The sequence below is a fragment of the Oncorhynchus nerka genome, linkage group LG4 (genome assembly GCF_034236695.1).
Source record: "Oncorhynchus nerka isolate Pitt River linkage group LG4, Oner_Uvic_2.0, whole genome shotgun sequence".
Lineage (NCBI taxonomy): Eukaryota > Metazoa > Chordata > Actinopteri > Salmoniformes > Salmonidae > Oncorhynchus > Oncorhynchus nerka.
In genome coordinates this window covers 84,059,383-84,079,405 of record NC_088399.1, presented here as the reverse complement: position 1 = coordinate 84,079,405, position 20,023 = coordinate 84,059,383, and the positions used below count along the sequence as shown (strand labels likewise).

The following is a 20,023-nucleotide window of genomic DNA, read 5'->3' as shown; positions in this document are numbered from 1 at the left end:
CTCCAGATCTGTTGCTCTGGTCTAGTCAGTAACTAGCCACACACTCCATATCTGTTGCTCTGGTCTAGTCAGTAACTAGCCACACACTCCAGATGTGTTGCTCTGGTCTAGTCACTAACTAGCCACACACTCCAGATGTGTTGCTCTGGTCTAGTCAGTAACTAGCCACACACTCCAGATCTGTTGCTCTGGTCTAGTCAGTAACTAGCCACACACTCCAGATGTGTTGCTCTGGTCTAGTCAGTAACTAGCCACACACTCCAGATCTGTTGCTCTGGTCTAGTCAGTAACTAGCCACACACTCCAGATGTGTCTGTGTTATCTGTTGCCATTAGAGTGAAATGGGCTCCCGAGTGGCGCAGCAGTCTAAGGCACTGCATCTCAGTGATAGAGGTGTCACTACAGACACTGGTTCAATTCCAGGGTTTGGCTGGGGTAGCCATCATTGTAAATAAGAATATGTTCTTAACTGACATGCCTAGTTAAATATATATATTTTTTAAATGACTAAAAACCTGAAGAATTGCAACATTATTCAGTCCACTTTGGTTTATAAGGACAACATCTTATCGTAGCTATGTTATTTAAGATTCAAATCCAAATTTAGAGGCCATTGCAAATTACAGCTTATTTTAGGTAATACACATCTGTTTTTCAAACCCTGTTATTTTCCTACAGTATGTGTATCAAACTTTTTCACAAACAGATTCCACCCATGAATCTGAAGGACATTTTAACCAAGTGCCACTTAGTTGAAGCATGTCTGTAGAGAGAGAGAGAGAGAGTTGTGTTGACTTCCTATGCAGCTCTGCTCAATGCCGCAGCCTCTCTCTCAGAGTAGTGAGTTGATCTCTATGGTCATTCCCATCAGAAGTGCTTTGCCACTCTCCACTCTGACTGCCTTTAAATTCCTTTGTCCTTGAGGCAACATTGCTGCTAACTGGGGAAACAAACTATCCCTCCATTTTAACAGCAGCCATGTTGAACAGGCCAGAATAAGACAGGCAGATAATTTCACCAAGCGGATGTAGTGAGCACAAGGAATTGCAAATGTATCAAGAGCCAATGTCTGTGTGTCTGTCTGTCTGTGCTGGGTTTGTTATGGTTGTTTGTCTGTCTGAGTGTGCTGGGTTTGTTATGGTTGTTTGTCTGTCTGAGTGTGCTGGGTTTGTTATGGTTGTTTGTCTGTCTGAGTGTGCTGGGTTTGTTATGGTTGTTTGTCTGTCTGAGTGTGCTGGGTTTGTTATGGTTGTTTGTCTGTCCGAGTGTGTTGGGTTTGTTATGGTTGTTTGTCTGTCTGTCTGAGTACAAGGGAGTCAGGCAGGACTGTGTCAGGCTGTCACTCTGTCTTTACTTCCTATCCTCCCTGGGATAGTCTCCTTTTACCACACACACACACACACACACACACACACACACACACACACACACACACACACACACACACACACACACACACACACACACACACACACACACACACACACACACACACACACACACACACACACACACACACACACACACACTATACCCTTATTTACCTTCTACACTCCTGTTAAAGGAGAAAACACAGAGAGGAGCTCTACATATCTCGTCATATTCACACATTCCTGTCCTCACCCCTGTGAGAGGAGCGGTCCCAGCTACTCAAACACCTAACACTCCGTCCCTGTCCTCACCCCTGTGAAAGGAGCGGTCCCAACTCCCCAAACACCTAACACTCCGTCCCTGTCCTCACCCCTGTGAGAGGAGCGGTCCCAACTCCCCAAACACCTAACACTCCGTCCCTGTCGCCACCCATTACATTTACATTTAAGTCATTTAGCAGACGCTCTTATCCAGAGCGACTTACAAATTGGTGCTTTCACCTTATGACATCCAGTGGAACAGCCACTTTACAATAGTGCATCTAGGTCTTTTAAGGGGGGGGGTGAGAAGGATTACTTTATCCTATCCTAGGTATTCCTTAAAGAGGTGGGGTTTCAGGTGTCTCCGGAAGGTGGTGATTGACTCCGCTGTCCTGGCGTCGTGAGGGAGTTTGTTCCACCATTGGGGGGCCAGAGCAGCGAACAGTTTTGACTGGGCTGAGCGGGAACTGTACTTCCTCAGTGGTAGGGAGGCGAGCAGGCCAGAGGTGGATGAACGCAGTGCCCTTGTTTGGGTGTAGGGCCTGATCAGAGCCTGGAGGTACTGAGGTGCCGTTCCCCTCACAGCTCCGTAGGCAAGCACCATGGTCTTGTAGCGGATGCGAGCTTCAACTGGAAGCCAGTGGAGAGAGCGGTGAGCGGGGTGACGTGAGAGAACTTGGGAAGGTTGAACACCAGACGGGCTGCGGCGTTCTGGATGAGTTGTAGGGGTTTAATGGCACAGGCAGGGAGCTCAGCCAACAGCGAGTTGCAGTAATCCAGACGGGAGATGACAAGTGCCTGGATTAGGACCTGCGCCGCTTCCTGTGTGAGGCAGGGTCGTACTCTGCGGATGTTGTAGAGCATGAACCTACAGGAACGGGCCACCGCCTTGATGTTAGTTGAGAACGACAGGGTGTTGTCCAGGATCACGCCAAGGTTCTTAGCGCTCTGGGAGGAGGACACAATGGAGTTGTCAACCGTGATGGCGAGATCATGGAACGGGCAGTCCTTCCCGGGAGGAAGAGCAGCTCCGTCTTGCCGAGGTTCAGCTTGAGGTGATGATCCGTCATCCACACTGATATGTCTGCCAGACATGCAGAGATGCGATTCGCCACCTGGTCGTCAGAAGGGGGAAAGGAGAAGATTAATTGTGTGTCGTCTGCATAGCAATGATAGGAGAGACCATGTGAGGTTATGACAGAGCCAAGTGACTTGGTGTATAGCGAGAATAGGAGAGGGCCTAGAACAGAGCCCTGGGGACACCAGTGGTGAGAGCACGTGGTGAGGAGACGGATTCTCGCCACGCCACCTGGTAGGAGCGACTTGTCAGGTAGGACGCAATCCAAGCGTGGGCCGCGCCGGAGATGCCCAACTCGGAGAGGGTGGAGAGGAGGATCTGATGGTTCACAGTATCGAAGGCAGCCGATAGGTCTAGAAGGATGAGAGCAGAGGAGAGAGAGTTAGCTTTAGCAGTGCGGAGCGCCTCCGTGATACAGAGAAGAGCAGTCTCAGTTGAATGACTAGTCTTGAAACCTGACTGATTTGGATCAAGAAGGTCATTCTGAGAGAGATAGCGGGAGAGCTGGCCAAGGACGGCACGTTCAAGAGTTTTGGAGAGAAAAGAAAGAAGGGATACTGGTCTGTAGTTGTTGACATCGGAGGGATCGAGTGTAGGTTTTTCAGAAGGGGTGCAACTCTCGCTCTCTTGAAGACGGGAGGGACGAGCCAGCGGTCAGGGATGAGTTGATGAGCGAGGTGAGGTAAGGGAGAAGGTCACCGGAGATGGTCTGGAGAAGAGAGGAGGGGATAGGGTCAAGCGGGCAGGTTGTTGGGCGGCCGGCCGTCACAAGACGCGAGATGTCATCTGGAGAGAGAGGGGAGAAAGAGGTCAGAGCACAGGGTAGGGCAGTGTGAGCAGAACCAGCGGTGTCATTTGACTTAGCAAACGAGGATCGGATGTCGTCGACCTTCTTTTCAAAATGGTTGACGAAGTCATCTGCAGAGAGGGAGGAGGGGGAGGGGGAGGAGGATTCAAGAGGGAGGAGAAGGTGGCAAAGAGCTTCCTAGGGTTAGAGGCAGATGCTTGGAATTTAGAGTGGTAGAAAGTAGCTTTAGCAGCAGAGACAGAGGAGGAAAATGTAGAGAGGAGGGAGTGAAAGGATGCCAGGTCCGCAGGGAGGCGAGTTTTCCTCCATTTCCGCTCGGCTGCCCGGAGCCCTGTTCTGTGAGCTCGCAATGAGTCGTCGAGCCACGGAGCGGGAGGGGAGGACCGAGCCGGCCTGGAGGATAGGGGACATAGAGAGTCAAAGGATGCAGAAAGGGAGGAGAGGAGGGTTGAGGAGGCAGAATCAGGAGATAGGTTGGAGAAGGTTTGAGCAGAGGGAAGAGATGATAGGATGGAAGAGGAGAGAGTAGCGGGGAGAGAGAGCGAAGGTTGGGACGGCGCGATACCATCCGAGTAGGGGCAGTGTGGGAAGTGTTGGATGAGAGCGAGAGGGAAAAGGATACAAGGTAGTGGTCGGAGACTTGGAGGGGAGTTGCAATGAGGTTAGTGGAGGAACAGCATCTAGTAAAGATGAGGTCGAGCGTATTGCCTGCCTTGTGAGTAGGGGGAAGGTGAGAGGGTGAGGTCAAAAGAGGAGAGGAGTGGAAAGAAGGAGGCAGAGAGGAATGAGTCAAAGGTAGACGTGGGGAGGTTAAAGTCGCCAGAACTGTGAGAGGTGAGCCGTCCTCAGGAAAGGAGCTTATCAAGGCATCAAGCTCATTGATGAACTCTCCGAGGGAACCTGGAGGGCGATAAATGATAAGGATGTTAAGCTTGAAAGGGCTGGTAACTGTGACAGCATGGAATTCAAAGGAGGCGATAGACAGATGGGTAAGGGGAGAAAGAGAGAATGACCACTTGGGAGAGATGAGGATCCCGGTGCCACCACCCCGCTGACCAGAAGCTCTCGGGTGTGCGAGAGCACGTGGGCGGACGAAGAGAGAGCAGTAGGAGTAGCGGTGTTGTCTGTGGTGATCCATGTTTCCGTCAGTGCCAAGAAGTCGAGGGACTGGAGGGAGGCATAGGCTGAGATGAACTCTGCCTTGTTGGCCGCAGATCGGCAGTTCCAGAGGCTACCGGAGACCTGGAACTCCACGTGGGTCGTGCGCGCTGGGACCACCAGATTAGGGTGGCCGCGGCCATGCGGTGTGGAGCGTTTGTATGGTCTATGCAGAGAGGAGAGAACAGGGATAGACAGACACATAGTTGACAGGCTAGAGAAGAGGCTACGCTAATGCAGAGGAGATTGGAATGACAAGTGGACTACACGTCTCGAATGTTCAGAAAGTTAAGCTTACGTAGCAAGAATCTAATTGACTAAAATGATTAAAATGATACAGTACTGCTGAGGTAGGCTAGCTGCGTTGTTGACACTACCCTAATCAAGTCGTTCCGTTGAGTGTGAAGTTTCTACAATGCTGCTTTTCGGGGCTAGCTGGCTAGCTAGCAGTGTTGGTTACGTTACGTTGCGTTAGGAGAACGACAATAGCTGGCTAGCTAACCTAGAAAATCGCTCTAGACTACACAATTATCTTTGAAACAAAGACGGCTATGTAGCTAGCTATGTAGCTAGCTACGATCAAACAAATCACACCGTTGGGACTGTAATGAAATGAAATGAAAATGTGATACTACCTGTGGAGCGAAGCGGAATGCGACCGGAATGCGAAAGTTCTATTCAGTAGACGTTGGCTGGCTGTTGGCTAGCTAGGAGTGTCTCCTACGTTAAGGACGACAAAATAGCTGGCTAGCTAACCTCGGTAAATTAAGATAATCACTCTAAGACTACACACTCTAAACTACACAATTATCTTGGATACGAAGACAGCAAAGACATCTATGTAGCTAGCTAATACTACACTAATCAAGTCGTTCAGTTGAGTGTGATAGTTACTACAGTGCTACGGTAGCCGGTGAACGTATGCTAGCTGGCTAGCTGCTAGGCAGATAGGAGGACGACGAAATACGATAATAACGCAATTATCACTCTAAGACTCCACACTCTAAACTACACAATTATCTTGGATACGAAGACAGCAAAGACAACTATGTAGCTAGCTAACACTACACTAATCAAGTCGTTCAGTTGAGTGTGATAGTTACTACAGTGCTACGGTAGACGGTGAACGTGTTGGGCAGATAGGAGGACGACGAAATACGATAATTACGCAATTATCTTTGATACAACGACGACTATGTAGCTAGCTAAGAAGAAATTGCTAAGATTAGACAAATCAGACCGTTGTACTATAATGAAATGTAATGAAAAAGTTATACAACCTGCAGACCGAAGCGCGGATGCGACCGGCTCACCCCTGTGAGAGGAGCGGTCCCAACTCCCCAAACACCTAACATTCCGTCCCTGTCCTCACCCCTGTGAGAGGAGCGGTCCCAGCTACTCAAACACCTAACACTCCATCCCTGTCCTCACCCCTGTGAGAGGAGCGGTCCCAGCTACTCAAACACCTAACACTTCTGTCCCTGTCTTCACCCCTGTCAGATGAGCTGTCCCCAACCATCCAAATATCTTACACTCTGTCCCTGTCCTCACACCAAACACTCTCCCTGTCATCACCCCTGTCAGAGGGACACCAACGTACCCTTCTAACCCCCATCTCCTTCTCTTCTCTCCCCTCTCTCTGTTTCTCCCAGGGAGGTGGAGTTTGTCCAGAAGGAGGATGCAGAGAGGAAGAGGCTGGAGGATGCAGAGAAGTCCCACCTGGAAGAGATCCAGGGACTGCAAGTCAGGGTAATATGCTCTCTCAATGGCCTTCCTCTATGGTCATGTAATCAATGCTGCTGAGTACATCCAGGTGTAGAGTGAAATTGATCTTGGGTCAGTTTAGCATCTTCCCCATTAATGGTTAGGGTTAGGATTGGGGGAGGGGAAGCTGATCCTAGATCTGTACCTAGGGAAACTACAATCCGGAGCGTAAACCCACAACCAAAGATCAGAGTTATTGACATGCTTATGGCTGTGTGATATGTTTATACCGGTACCTATACAAGTGTACATTATGTATCTGTATAAGTACAAGATAAACCCCTAATTCCCCCTAAACATAACATTCCAGCCCACTAAACATAACATACCAGCCACTAAACATAACATACCAGCCCACTAAACATAACATACCAGCCCACTAAACATAACATACCAGCCCACTAAACATAACATACCAGACACTAAACATAACATACCAGCCACTAAACATAACATACCAGCCCACTAAACATAACATACCAGCCCACTAAACATAACTTCATAACTTCAGCCCACTAAACATAACATACCAGCCCACTAAACATAACTTCAGCCCACTAAACATAACATACCAGCCCACTAAACATAACATCAGCCCACTTAACATAACTTCAGCCCACTTAACATAACATACCAGCCACTAAACATAACATACCAGCCCACTAAACATAACATCAGCCCACTTAACATAACTTCAGCCCACTAAACATAACATACCAGCCCACTAAACATAACATCAGCCCACTAAACATAACATACCAGCCACTAAACATAACATACCAGCCCACTAAACATAACATACAGCCCAAACAAACATACCAGCCCACTAAACATAACATACCAGCCCACTAAACATAACATACCAGCCCACTAAACATAACATCAGCCCACTTAACATAACTTCAGCCCACTTAACATAACATACCAGACACTAAACATAACATACCAGCCCACTAAACATAACTTCAGCCCACTAAACATAACATACCAGCCCACTAAACATAACTTCAGCCCACTAAACATAACATACCAGCCCACTAAACATAACATCAGCCCACTAAACATAACATACCAGCCACTAAACATAACATACCAGCCCACTAAACATAACATACCAGCCCACTAAACATAACATACCAGCCCACTAAACATAACTTCAGCCCACTAAACATAACATACCAGCCCACTAAACATAACATTCCAGCCCACTAAACATAACTTCAGCCCACTTAACATAAGCACATTCTTTTGATTACCACACTGGTTTGATTAGCACAGTGGTCTTCAAACCTCACCTTGCGGACACCCCAGATGTGTCATAAGGTGAACGCGGATGTCATAAGGTGAACGCACCAATTTGTAAGTCGCTCTGGATAAGAGCGTCTGCTAAATGACTTAAATGTAATGTAAATGTTTCACAATTTTGTTGTAGCTCTTAACTCTTTCCCCTGATTTACCTAGTCTAGGGCTTTATGATTGGTTGACAATTAGAATCAAATCCATTTGTATTGGTCGCATACACATACAGTTGAAGTCAGAAGTTTACATACACTTTAGCCAAATACATTTAAACTCAGTTTTTCCCAATTCCTGACATGTAATCCTAGGAAAAATTCCCTGTCTTAGGTCAGTTAGGATCACCACTTTATTTTAAGAATGTGAAATGTCAAAATAATAGTAGAGAGAATGATTTATTTCAGGTTCATTTCTTTCATTACATTCCCAGTGGGTCAGAAGTTTACATACACTCAATTAGCATTGCCTTTAAATAGTTTAACTTGGGTCAAACGTTTTGGGTAACCTCCTTGCTCGCACATGCTTTTTCAGTTCTGCCCACAAATTTTCTATAGGGTTGAGGTCAGGGCTTTGTGATGGCCACTCCAATACCTTGAGTTTGTTGTCATTAAGCTATTTTGCCACAACTTTGGAAGCATGCTTGGGGTCATTGTCCAAATGGAAGACCCATTTGCGACCAAGCTTTAACTTCCTGACTGATGTCTTGAGATGTTGCTTCAATATATCCACCTAATTTTCCTGCCTCATAATGCCATCTATTTTGTGAAGTGCACCAGCCCCTCCTGCAGCATAGCACCCCCAGAACATGATGCTGCCACCCCCATGCTTCACGGTTGGGATGGTGTTCTTCGGCTTGCAAGCCTCCCCCTTTTTCCTCCAACCATAACGATGGTCATTATGGCCAAACAGTTCTATTTTTGTTTCATCAGACCTGAGGACATTTCTCCAAAAAGTACGATATTTGTCCCCATTTGCAGTTGCAAACTATAGTCTGGCTTTTTTATGGCAGTTTTGGAGCAGTGGCTTCTTCCTTGCTGAGCGGCCTTTCAGGTTATGTCGATATAGGACTCGTTTTAGTTTGGATATAGATACTTTTGTACCCATTTCCTCCAGCATCTTCACAAGGTCCTTTGCTGTTGTTCTGGGATTGATTCACACTTTTCGCACCAAAGTACGTTCATCTCTAGGAGACAGAACGCGTCTCCTTCCTGAGCGGTATGACGACTGCGTGGTCCCATGGTGTTTATACTTGCGTACTATTGTTTGTATAGATGAACGTGGTACCTTCAGGCATTTGGAAATTGCTCCCAAGTATGAATCAGACTTGTGGAGGTCTACAATTCTTTTCTGAGGTATTGGCTGATTTCTTTTGATTTTCCCATGATGTCAAGCAAAGAGGCACTGAGTTTGAAGGTAGGCCTTGACATACATCCACAGGTACACCTCCAATTAACTCAAATTATGTCAATTAGCCTATCAGAAGCTTTTAAAGCCATGACATAATTTTCGGGAATTTTCCAAGTTTTTTAAAGGCACAGTCAACTTAGTGTATGTAAAATTCTGACCGACTGGAATTGTGATACAGTGAATGATCTGTCTGTAAAAAATACTTGTGTCATGTACAAAGGAGTTGTCCTAGCCGACTTGCCAAAACTGTAGTTTGTAACAAGAAATTTGTGGAGTGGTTGAAAAACAAGTTTTAACTTGGGTCACTTACACTGAAACTCGAAATGGTTTCTTCACAGATTGCAGCCCTGGAGTTTGAGCTGATGCAACTGATGAAACAAAATGGCATCCAGGTGAACAACAACAACAGTGCCCAACGGAGTCCTGGAAAGGCCGGTCCTGCCAGAGGTGAGTCTCAGGGAAATGGGGAGATACAGAAATACGATGCTTACACTCTACTACTATTATAGCTATCTCCCTCCCCAGGCAATAATATCCTTACACTGTGGTAATATAATAAACATTACTGGTCATGTTCAGATGATTCTGTAGTGAGTCACAACAGGGACCCTGTGACTAGTCATCCATTCATTCTCATCCCCCACTTCCCATTGAGCTTAAAATACTTAATTTACCTATCACTCTACATATATGTATATAATTTACCTCTCTACATCTACATCTATATAATTTACCTCTCTATATGTATATAATTTACCTCTCTATATGTATATAATTTACCTCTCTACATCTATATATGTATATAATTTACCTCTCTACATCTATATCTATATCTATATAATTTACCTCTCTACATCTATATCTATATAATTTACTTCTCCACGTCTATAACTATATGATTTACCTCGCTACATCTATATCTCTTTAATTTATCTCTCTACATCTATATCATTTACCTCTCTACATTTATATCTATATAATTTACCTCTCCACGTCTATATATATAATTTATCTCTCTACATCTATATAATTTACCTCTCCACGTCTATATATATAATTTAACTCTCTACATCTATATAATTTACCTCTCCACGTCTATATATATAATTTAACTCTCTACATCTATATAATTTACCTCTCCACGTCTATATATATATATAATTTACCTCTCTACATCTATATAATTTACCTCTCTACATCTATATAATTTACAACTCTACATTTATATCTATATAGTTTACCTCTCTACGTCTATATATATATAATTTACCTCTCTACATCTATATAATTTACTACTCTACATTTATATCTATATAGTTTACCTCTCTACATCTATATCTATATGTACCTCTCTACATCTATTTTTATCTAATTTACCTCTCTACGTCTATATTTCTATACTTTACCTCTACATTTATATCTATATACTTTACCTCTACATCTATATCTATGTACTTTACCTCTCTACATCTATATATATATTATTTACCATATAATTTACAGTGGGGCAAAAAAGTATTTAGTCAGCCACCAATTGTGCAAGTTCTGAGAGAGGCCTGTAATTTTCATCATAGGTACACTTCAACTATGACAGACAAAATGAGAAAAAAAAATCCAGAAATTCACATTGTAGGATTTTGAATGAATTTATTTGCAAATTATTTTGGGAAATAAGTATTTGGTCACCTCCAAACAATCAAGGTTTCTGGCTCTCACATACCTGTAACTTCTTCTTTAAGAGGCTCCTCTGTCCTCCACTCGTTACCTGTATTAATGGCACCTGTTTGAACTTGTTATCAGTATAAAAGCAACAGCCCCAAAACATCACTGCTCTAGAAGAGAACTGCATGGAGGAATGGGCCAAAATACCAGCAACAGTGTGTGAAAACCTTGTGAAGACTTACAGAAAACGATTTGACCTCTGTCATTGCCAACAAAGGGTATATAATAAAGTATTGAGATAAACTTTTGTTATTGACCAAATACTTATTTTCCACCATAATTTGCAAATTAATTCATTAAAAATCCTACATTTTTTTTCTCATTTTGTCTGTCATAGTTGAAGTGTACCTATGATGAAAATTACAGGCCTCTCTCATATTTTTAAGTGGGAGAACTTGCACAATTGGTGGCTGACTAAATACTTGTTTGCCCCACTGTACATCTATTTCTATCTAATTTACCTCTCTACATCTATATCTAAATAATTGACCTCTCTACATCTATATCTATATTATTTACCTCTCTATATCAATATAATTTACCTCTATATCTATATAATTTCCCTCCATCTATATCTATATAATTTACCTTGCTACATCTACGATATATACCTCTCTACATCTATATCTATGATATTTACCTCTCTACATCTATATCTATGCTATTTAACTCTCTACATGTATATCTATGTTATTTACCTCTCTCATCTATGTATATCCTTTACCTCTACATCTATATAATTTACCTCTTTACGTCTATATCTGTATAATTTACCTCTACGTCTATATCTGTCATTTACCTCTACATCTATATCTGTATAATTTACCTCTCTACATCTATATCTGTCATTTACCTCTCTACATCTATATCTGTCATTTACCTCTCTACATCTATATCTGTATAATTTACCTCTACATCTATATCTGTATAATTTACCTCTACATCTATATCTGTATAATTTACCTCTACATCTATATCTGTATAATTTACCTCTCTACGTCTATATCTGTATAATTTACCTCTACATCTATATCTGTATAATTTACCTCTCTACGTCTATATCTGTATAATTTACCTCTACATCTATATCTGTATAATTTACCTCTCTACGTCTACATCTATATAATTTACCTCTACGTCTATATCTGTATATTTTACCTCTACGTCTATATCTGTATAATTTACCTCTACGTCTATATCTGTATATTTTACCTCTACGTCTATATCTGTATAATTTACCTCTACATCTATATCTGTATAATTTACCTCTCTACATCTATATCTGTATATTTTACCTCTCTACATCTATATCTGTATAATTTACTTCTCTACGTCTACATCTATATAATTTACCTCTACATCTATATCTGTATAATTTACCTCTACATCCTACAGTACCAGTCAAATGTTTCAGAACACCTACTCATTCAAGGGTTTTTCTTTATTTTTACTATTTTCCTCATTGTAGAATAATAGTGAAGACATATAAGCGCAGCAATGCCCACATGGTAGCAGGCTATAAGCGCAGCAATGCCCACATGGTAGCAGGCTATAAGCGCAGCAATGCCCACATGGTAGCAGGCTATAAGCGCAGCAATGCCCACATGGTAGCAGGCTATAACCGCAGAAATGCCCACATGGTAGCAGGCTATAAGCGCAGAAATGCCCACATGGTAGCAGGCTATAAGCGCAGAAATGCCCACATGGTAGCAGGCTAAAAACACCCTTATCAAAAGTGACCGCAAATGCAATTTTGCATGTAATGCTTTTATTATAAAGGTGCATTTTTATGGTGAAAATTATCTTCACCAAACTTGAAACTATATATGCCGGTGATGCCATATATCCCTTGTAAAGCCGATAAATGTGCTTAATTTTAAGAAGTTATGTGGCCACTTTAGTTGTGATGCAAACCTTATTGGGCTAAGCTACACAAGATGTGTGACTATGATTCAAAATAGTCGCCAAAAACAAAGGAATTGTTTCTTATGCTGGGCATCATTCACAAGTGATAATATATAAGTGATAATATATAAGTTATAGGCTAATATTGTCACCCATCAGACTATTCTTGATTTAATCTTGTCTTTACATATACTAAATCATATACAGTACCAGTCGAAAGTTTGGACACACCTACTCATTCAAGGGTTTTTCTTTATCTTTCTGTTTTCTACATTGTAGAATAATAGTGAAGACATCAACACTATGAAAGAACACATATGGAATCATGTAGTAACCAAAAAAGTGTTGAACAAATCAAAATATATTTTATATTTGAAATTCTTCAAAGTAGCCACCCTTTGCCTTGATGATGGCTTTGCACCCTGTTGGCATTCTCTCAACCAGCTTCATGAAATGGAATGCATTTCAATGAACAGGTGTGCCTTTGTGGAATTGATTTCCTTATTGCGTTTGAGCCAATCAGTTGTGTTGTGACAGGGTAGGAGTGGTATACAGAAGATAGCTCTATTTGGTAAAATACCTAGTCCATATTATGGCAAGAACAACTCAAATATGCGAAGAGAAAGAACAGTCCATCATTATTTTAAGACATGATGGTCCGTCAACCTGGAAAATGTCAAGAACTTTTAAAGTTTCTTCAAGTGCAGTCGCAAAAAACATTAAGCGCTATGATGAAACTGGCTCTCATGAGGACGCTACAGGAAAGGAAGACCAGAGTTACCTCTGCTGCAGAGGATAAGTTCATTAGAGTTACAAGCCTCAGAAATTGCAGCCCAAATAAATGCTTCACAGAGTTCAATAGGCACATCCCAATATCAACTGTTCAGATGAGACTGCGTGAATCAGGCCTTCATGGTCGAATTTCTGAGGCCAAGAAACACGAGTAAAGGACAAAGCCAGTGGAAATCTGTCCTTTGGTCTGACGAGTCCAAATTTGAGATCTTTTGTTCCAACCGCCGTGTCTTTGTGAGACGCAGAGTAGGTGTGGTTCCCACCATGAAGCATGGAGGAGGAGGTGTGATTGTGTGGGGGTGCTTTGCTGGTGACACTGTCTGTGATTTATTTAGAATTCAAGGCACACTTAACCAGCAAGGCTACCACAGCATTCTGCAACGATACGCCATCCCTTCTGGTTTGCACTTAGTGGGCCTATCATTTGTTTTTCAACAGGTCAATGACCCAACACACCTCCAAGCTATGTAAGGGCTATTTGACCAAAAGGGAGAGGGATAGAGTGCTGCATCAGATGACCTGGCCTCCACCATCACTCGACTTCATTCCAATTGAGATGGTTTGGGATGAGTTGGACCTCAGAGTGAAGGAAAAGCAGCCAACAAGTGCTGAGTGTCATCGACGTGTGTATAGGTGGCAGGGAGGACAGGCGGCAGGGAGGACAGGCGCAGGAGAATCGAACTCGGTATAATGGAGTAGTTTAATAACTGAAAAACACAGCTCCAAAACCATAATACATAATCAAAACAGGTAGGTACGAGGACCCGTCGCGCACCAATACAAACTACACGATCATGAACAACAAACAATCTCTGACAAGGACATGAGGGGAAACAGAGGGTTAAATACACAACAGGTAATGAATGGGATTGGAACCAGGTGTGTAGGAAGACAAGACAAAACCAATGGAAAATGAAAAATGGATCCATGATGGCTAGAAGCCCGCTGACGTTGACCGCCGAGCACCGCCCGAACAAGGAGAGGCCTCAACTTCGGTAGAAGTTGTGACACTGGGCAAATGTGGGAACTCCTTCAAGACTGTTGGAGAAGCATTCCAGGTGAAGCTGGTTGAGAGAATGCCAAACATGTGCAAAGCTGTCATCAAGGCAAAGGCTGGTTACTTTGAAGTAAAATATCAAATGTATTTTGATTTGTTTAACACTTTTTTTGATTACTACGATTCCATATGTGTTATTTCATCATTTTGATGTCTTCACTATTATTCTACAATGCAGAAAATTGTAAAAAAGAAAAAGGAAACTTGAATGAGCATGTGTCCAAACATTTGACTGGTACTGTATCTATGTCTATATAATTTACCTCTCTACATCTGTCTATATAATTTATCTCTCCACATATATATCTATAATTTACCTCTCTATATCTATATCTTTATTATTTACCTCTCTACATCTATATATATATAATTTACCTCTACATCTATATCATTTACCTCTCTACATCTACATTTATGTAATTTACCTCTCTACATCTATATCTATATAATTTACATAGATATAGACCAAGATCAGGCCGCGGCCCTGGTCAAAAGTAGTGCACTATATAGGGAATAGGGTGCCATTTGAGATGAACACACTGTGTAGATGATGCATTGTTTACAGTATGTACTGTGAGGGAGATTCAGGACACTATTTCTATAAATGTTATTGCCAATGTAACAAGGACAGCTTGTCCACCCATCACAATGTCCCTGCCTTAGCAATAAGTCTCTATCGGGTATTTCAATAGACGACAATGGAGGCTGTAGAGACAAATGACATATCCTTAGGAGGGTTGATGTGTCAGTGTCACTCAAACCCTGAGATACACCCTACAGCTCTCCTATCAGCTTGTTTCCTATTTCCTATGCCCTCAAACTGTGCTGTTATTGCTTTAGTAGCGACATCAAGAGGCAGACAGGACTGTGTCTGACTCCATGTTATTTAGGATGCAGCTTGTGTTACTGCACACTGTCAACACTAGCTCCCAGACATACAGTACCAAAGGCTTGAGATTTGGTTTTGCATTAAAGCTTGTTTTGTTTGTTGCTCCTTTTTTTTTAGCAAATCCCTCTTACTCTTTTTTTTGTCACTGTGCATTACCTCTGAATGCACTTTAAACTTTGACCTCGTACTCCAATGCCACTTCAGTTAACAAACAAACAGTAAACAAATTCTGTCCGTAACACGTAAACACACGGCTGGGTTTTTGGGTTGTGTCCCAAATGGCACCCTATTCTGTATTCTCTATGGGCCCTGAAAAGAAGTAGTGCACTGTGGATGGACTCCTGAGTGGTGCAGTGGTCTAAGGCACTGAATCTCGGTGCTAGAGGCGTCACTACAGACCCAGGCTGTATCGCAGCGGTCTAAGGCACTGAATCTCAGTGCTAGAGGCGTCACTACAGACCCAGGCTGTATCGCAGCGGTCTAAGGCACTGCATCTCAGTGCTAGAGGCATCACTACAGACCCTAGTTTGATTCCAGGCTATATCACAACCGGCCGTGATTGGGAGTCCCATAGGGCGGTGCACAACTGGCCTAGCATCGTCCAGGGTAGGCTGTCATTGTAAATCAGAATTTGTTCTTAACTGACTTCCCTAGTTAAATTAAAAATGGAGTAGGGTTCCTTTTGGGAGACTTTTACTGGCCTGTTTTTCTTCTGGGCTCCTCCGGCTTTTTCTCCCAGGCCCAGTCTGTTATAATGGATTACAGTGACCCTTGATCTGCTATCTCCATAATTGGCCTGATAAGGGGACAATGGGCAGTCTCTGAATACTGATCCAGATCTGGAAGAACTGAATGAGACAGTTCAATAAGCAATATCAGTAAGAGAGACGGGGGAGGGAGGGAGACGGGAGAGATTACCTCTGACATGATGACAACAGCTTCTTCTGTGGCGTTGTGTGTATTTGTGTGTAGCTATACGTTCTGTAGATCTACATTTCAATAGGATCTGATGACAAACCTTCTCTCTTTTATCACAGACTTGCTTTAGAATTGAATTAAAATGTATATCAACCAAGTGGACCTTTATTAGCCTGGTCCCAGATCTGTTTGTGCTATCACGTCAACCCCTTGTCATGTCAAACAGACCTGGGATCAGGCTAGACCTTTATGACTGTTGAATACATGTAACTAAGGATGGTTGTGTTGTGTGTGTTGTTCTAGAGATGAGTGAGGCACTTCCCCACGCTGGTAGCAAACAGAGACTCTCCAGAGGACTACTACAGGACAGCATCAGCTCTACAGAGGGAGAGGTTAGTATGGACACAAACACACACAAACACCTCTGTTCAGCCTTTTAATATCCACAACAATAATAATATTAATAATATGTGCTATAATCACCACCAGATGTTGTATCACATTACTCAATGAAAATTAATTGAACTGTTTTGACATGTAAATGTTTTATTTAAAGTGAATTACACGGACAGTGTTTGTGTGGTTAGCCCTGTCCGTCCTCTGACCTTATAAAAAAGCCTTTATGTAATGTATTAATTGCTGGCTTCAAGTCAGTGCCCTGCAGCACATCAATCTAGTCCTGAGTGGGGCAAAGCCTATTCCCCCTCCTTACTGATATAATTGCTGGTAAAGTCTCTTTTGGAGAACACTCTTTCCCATTTATAAGATCTGTCCCTTAACTGAGCAAAAATAATGAACAGGGCTTTGTCCCAAATTCCACTCTATTCCCTTTATAGAGCACTAGTAGTGTACTATATAGGGAATAGGGTGCCATTTGGGACGTGGCCCAGGAATATATAGGCTTAATCTAGGGAGACAGACAGTCACCGTCCACTATACTGGAGACAGACAGTCACCGTCCACTATACTGGAGACAGACAGTCACCGTCCACTATACTGGAGACAGACAGTCACCGTCCACTATACTGGAGACAGACAGTCACCGCCCACTATACTGGAGACAGACAGTCACCGTCCACTATACTGGAGACAGACAGTCACCTGCCACTATACTGGAGACAGACAGTCACCGTCCACTATACTGGAGACAGACAGTCACCGGCCACTATACTGGAGACAGACAGTCACCGGCCACTATACTGGAGACAGACAGTCACCGTCCACTATACTGGAGACAGACAGTCACCGTCCACTACAATGGAGACAGACAGTCACCGTCCACTATACTGGAGACAGACAGTCACCGGCCACTATACTGGAGACAGACAGTCACCGTCCACTATACTGGAGACAGACAGTCACCGTCCACTATACTGGAGACAGACAGTCACCGGCCACTATACTGGAGACAGACAGTCACCGTCCACTACACTGGAGACAGACAGTCACCGTCCACTATACTGGAGACAGACAGTCACCGGCCACTATACTGGAGACAGACAGTCACCGTCCACTATACTGGAGACAGACAGTCACCGTCCACTATACTGGAGACAGACAGTCACCGGCCACTATACTGGAGACAGACAGTCACCGTCCACTATACTGAGACAGACAGTCACCGGCCACTATACTGGAGACAGACAGTCACCGTCCACTACACTGGAGACAGACAGTCACCGTCCACTATACTGGAGACAGACAGTCACCGGCCACTATACTGGAGACAGACAGTCACCGTCCACTATACTGGAGACAGACAGTCACCGTCCACTATACTGGAGACAGACAGTCACCGGCCACTATACTGGAGACAGACAGTCACCGTCCACTATACTGGAGACAGACAGTCACCGGCCACTATACTGGAGACAGACAGTCACCGTCCACTATACTGGAGACAGAGAGTCACCGGCCACTATACTGGAGACTGACAGTCACCGTCCACTATACTGGAGACAGACAGTCACCGGCCACTATACTGGAGACAGACAGTCACCGTCCACTATACTGGAGACAGACAGTCACCAGCCACTATACTGGAGACAGACAGTCACCGGCCACTATACTGGAGACAGACAGTCACCGTCCACTATACTGGAGACAGACAGTCACCGGCCACTATACTGGAGACAGACAGTCACCGTCCACTATACTGGAGACAGACAGTCACCGGCCACTATACTGGAGACAGACAGTCACCGTCCACTACACTGGAGACAGACAGTCACCGTCCACTATACTGGAGACAGACAGTCACCGTCCACTATACTGGAGACAGACAGTCACCGGCCACTATACTGGAGACAGACAGTCACCGTCCACTATACTGGAGACAGACAGTCACCGGCCACTACACTGGAGACAGACAGTCACCGGCCACTATACTGGAGACAGACAGTCACCGTCCACTATACTGGAGACAGACAGTCACCGTCCACTATACTGGAGACAGACAGTCACCGTCCACTATACTGGAGACAGACAGTCACCGTCCACTATACTGGAGACAGACAGTCACCGTCCACTATACTGGAGACAGACAGTCACCGTCCACTATACTGGAGACAGACAGTCACCTGCCACTATACTGGAGACAGACAGTCACCTGCCACTATACTGGAGACAGACAGTCACCTGCCACTATACTGGAGGAAATCATGCAATTGGTGTGTAACCTTTACTCAGTAAGATAACTACCTCCAGATAATGGTACATAGAGAGAGAGAGGGACACATGTTTAATTTACTGAGTTAGGTGGATGTCAGGTGCCTTAGGGTGAACTGTCTCAGTTTCTCTCTTTTTTTGATAGCATTGTTAAAGTAAATGTCTCTTTCTCTGTGTTCATCTCTGTCTCTCTTTCTATCCCTACTTCCCTCTTTTTCCTTTTCTATTGATCCACCCTCACTTTGTCCCCCCTTCTCACCTCCCGTCTCTCCAGGCATCAGAGGGCCCTGGCAGTACTCGTTCGTCCATCCGGAGTGCAGCTTCCAGTACTGTGGATGAGTCCAGACCCTCCAGGGCCCCTGGCAGTGCTGAGGACTCCCCCAGACATACCCTCCTCCAGCAGGCTGCAGACAACGACGGTCAGTGTATAACCACATCATAAAATATTTTATCGTTCATCACTATAGATACAGGAGCCTCCTTCCCTATGATCCATTCTGGCTTTGACAAAGCTTACTTACCCTAAACTATTTTACTTGTGGTTTTTAAGTGAACTCTTACACACATGTTTAAGGCTAGCATCTCAAGAATATGAGTGTAGAGCCCAAATTATCGCTCAGATCGCCCATTGTCTTCAATTATGATTTACAAGAAAGTCACATGCTTGATTCTTTGCTGTATGTTTGCATATATTTGCTGAACCTCTGATGATGTGTGCAGGGTCTCAGTCTCCTGTGGTGTCCAGCCCCTCTCTCAGCCTGGAGGAGAAGACCATCAGGAGAGGTCTGGACCCACTGACACGAAGCAAAGGGAAGGACCCCAGAAGCTCACCTGGAAACAGGTACTAACCACCTCCCTGCTGCTGTATTCCTCTGACTCCAGGGTGAAGTTTCCCCTAGGTACAGATCTAGGATCAGCTTCCCCTCCCATT

At 43.9% G+C, this 20,023-nt stretch overlaps 1 protein-coding gene across 5 annotated transcripts in view; it reads left to right on the top strand.

The window, feature by feature from the left end:
- ppp1r9a (protein phosphatase 1, regulatory subunit 9A) overlaps nt 1–20,023 on the top strand; it is a 160,180-nt gene that overhangs the window by 129,638 nt on the left and 10,519 nt on the right. For all 5 annotated transcript variants that reach the window (XM_065017971.1, XM_065017975.1, XM_065017976.1 and 2 more), the window contains exons 10-14: nt 6,328–6,424; nt 9,481–9,589; nt 16,729–16,817; nt 19,367–19,511; nt 19,813–19,933. In XM_065017971.1, the coding sequence (XP_064874043.1) occupies nt 6,328–6,424; nt 9,481–9,589; nt 16,729–16,817; nt 19,367–19,511; nt 19,813–19,933 (561 nt within the window). The remainder of the gene's footprint in view (nt 1–6,327; nt 6,425–9,480; nt 9,590–16,728; nt 16,818–19,366; nt 19,512–19,812; nt 19,934–20,023) is intronic.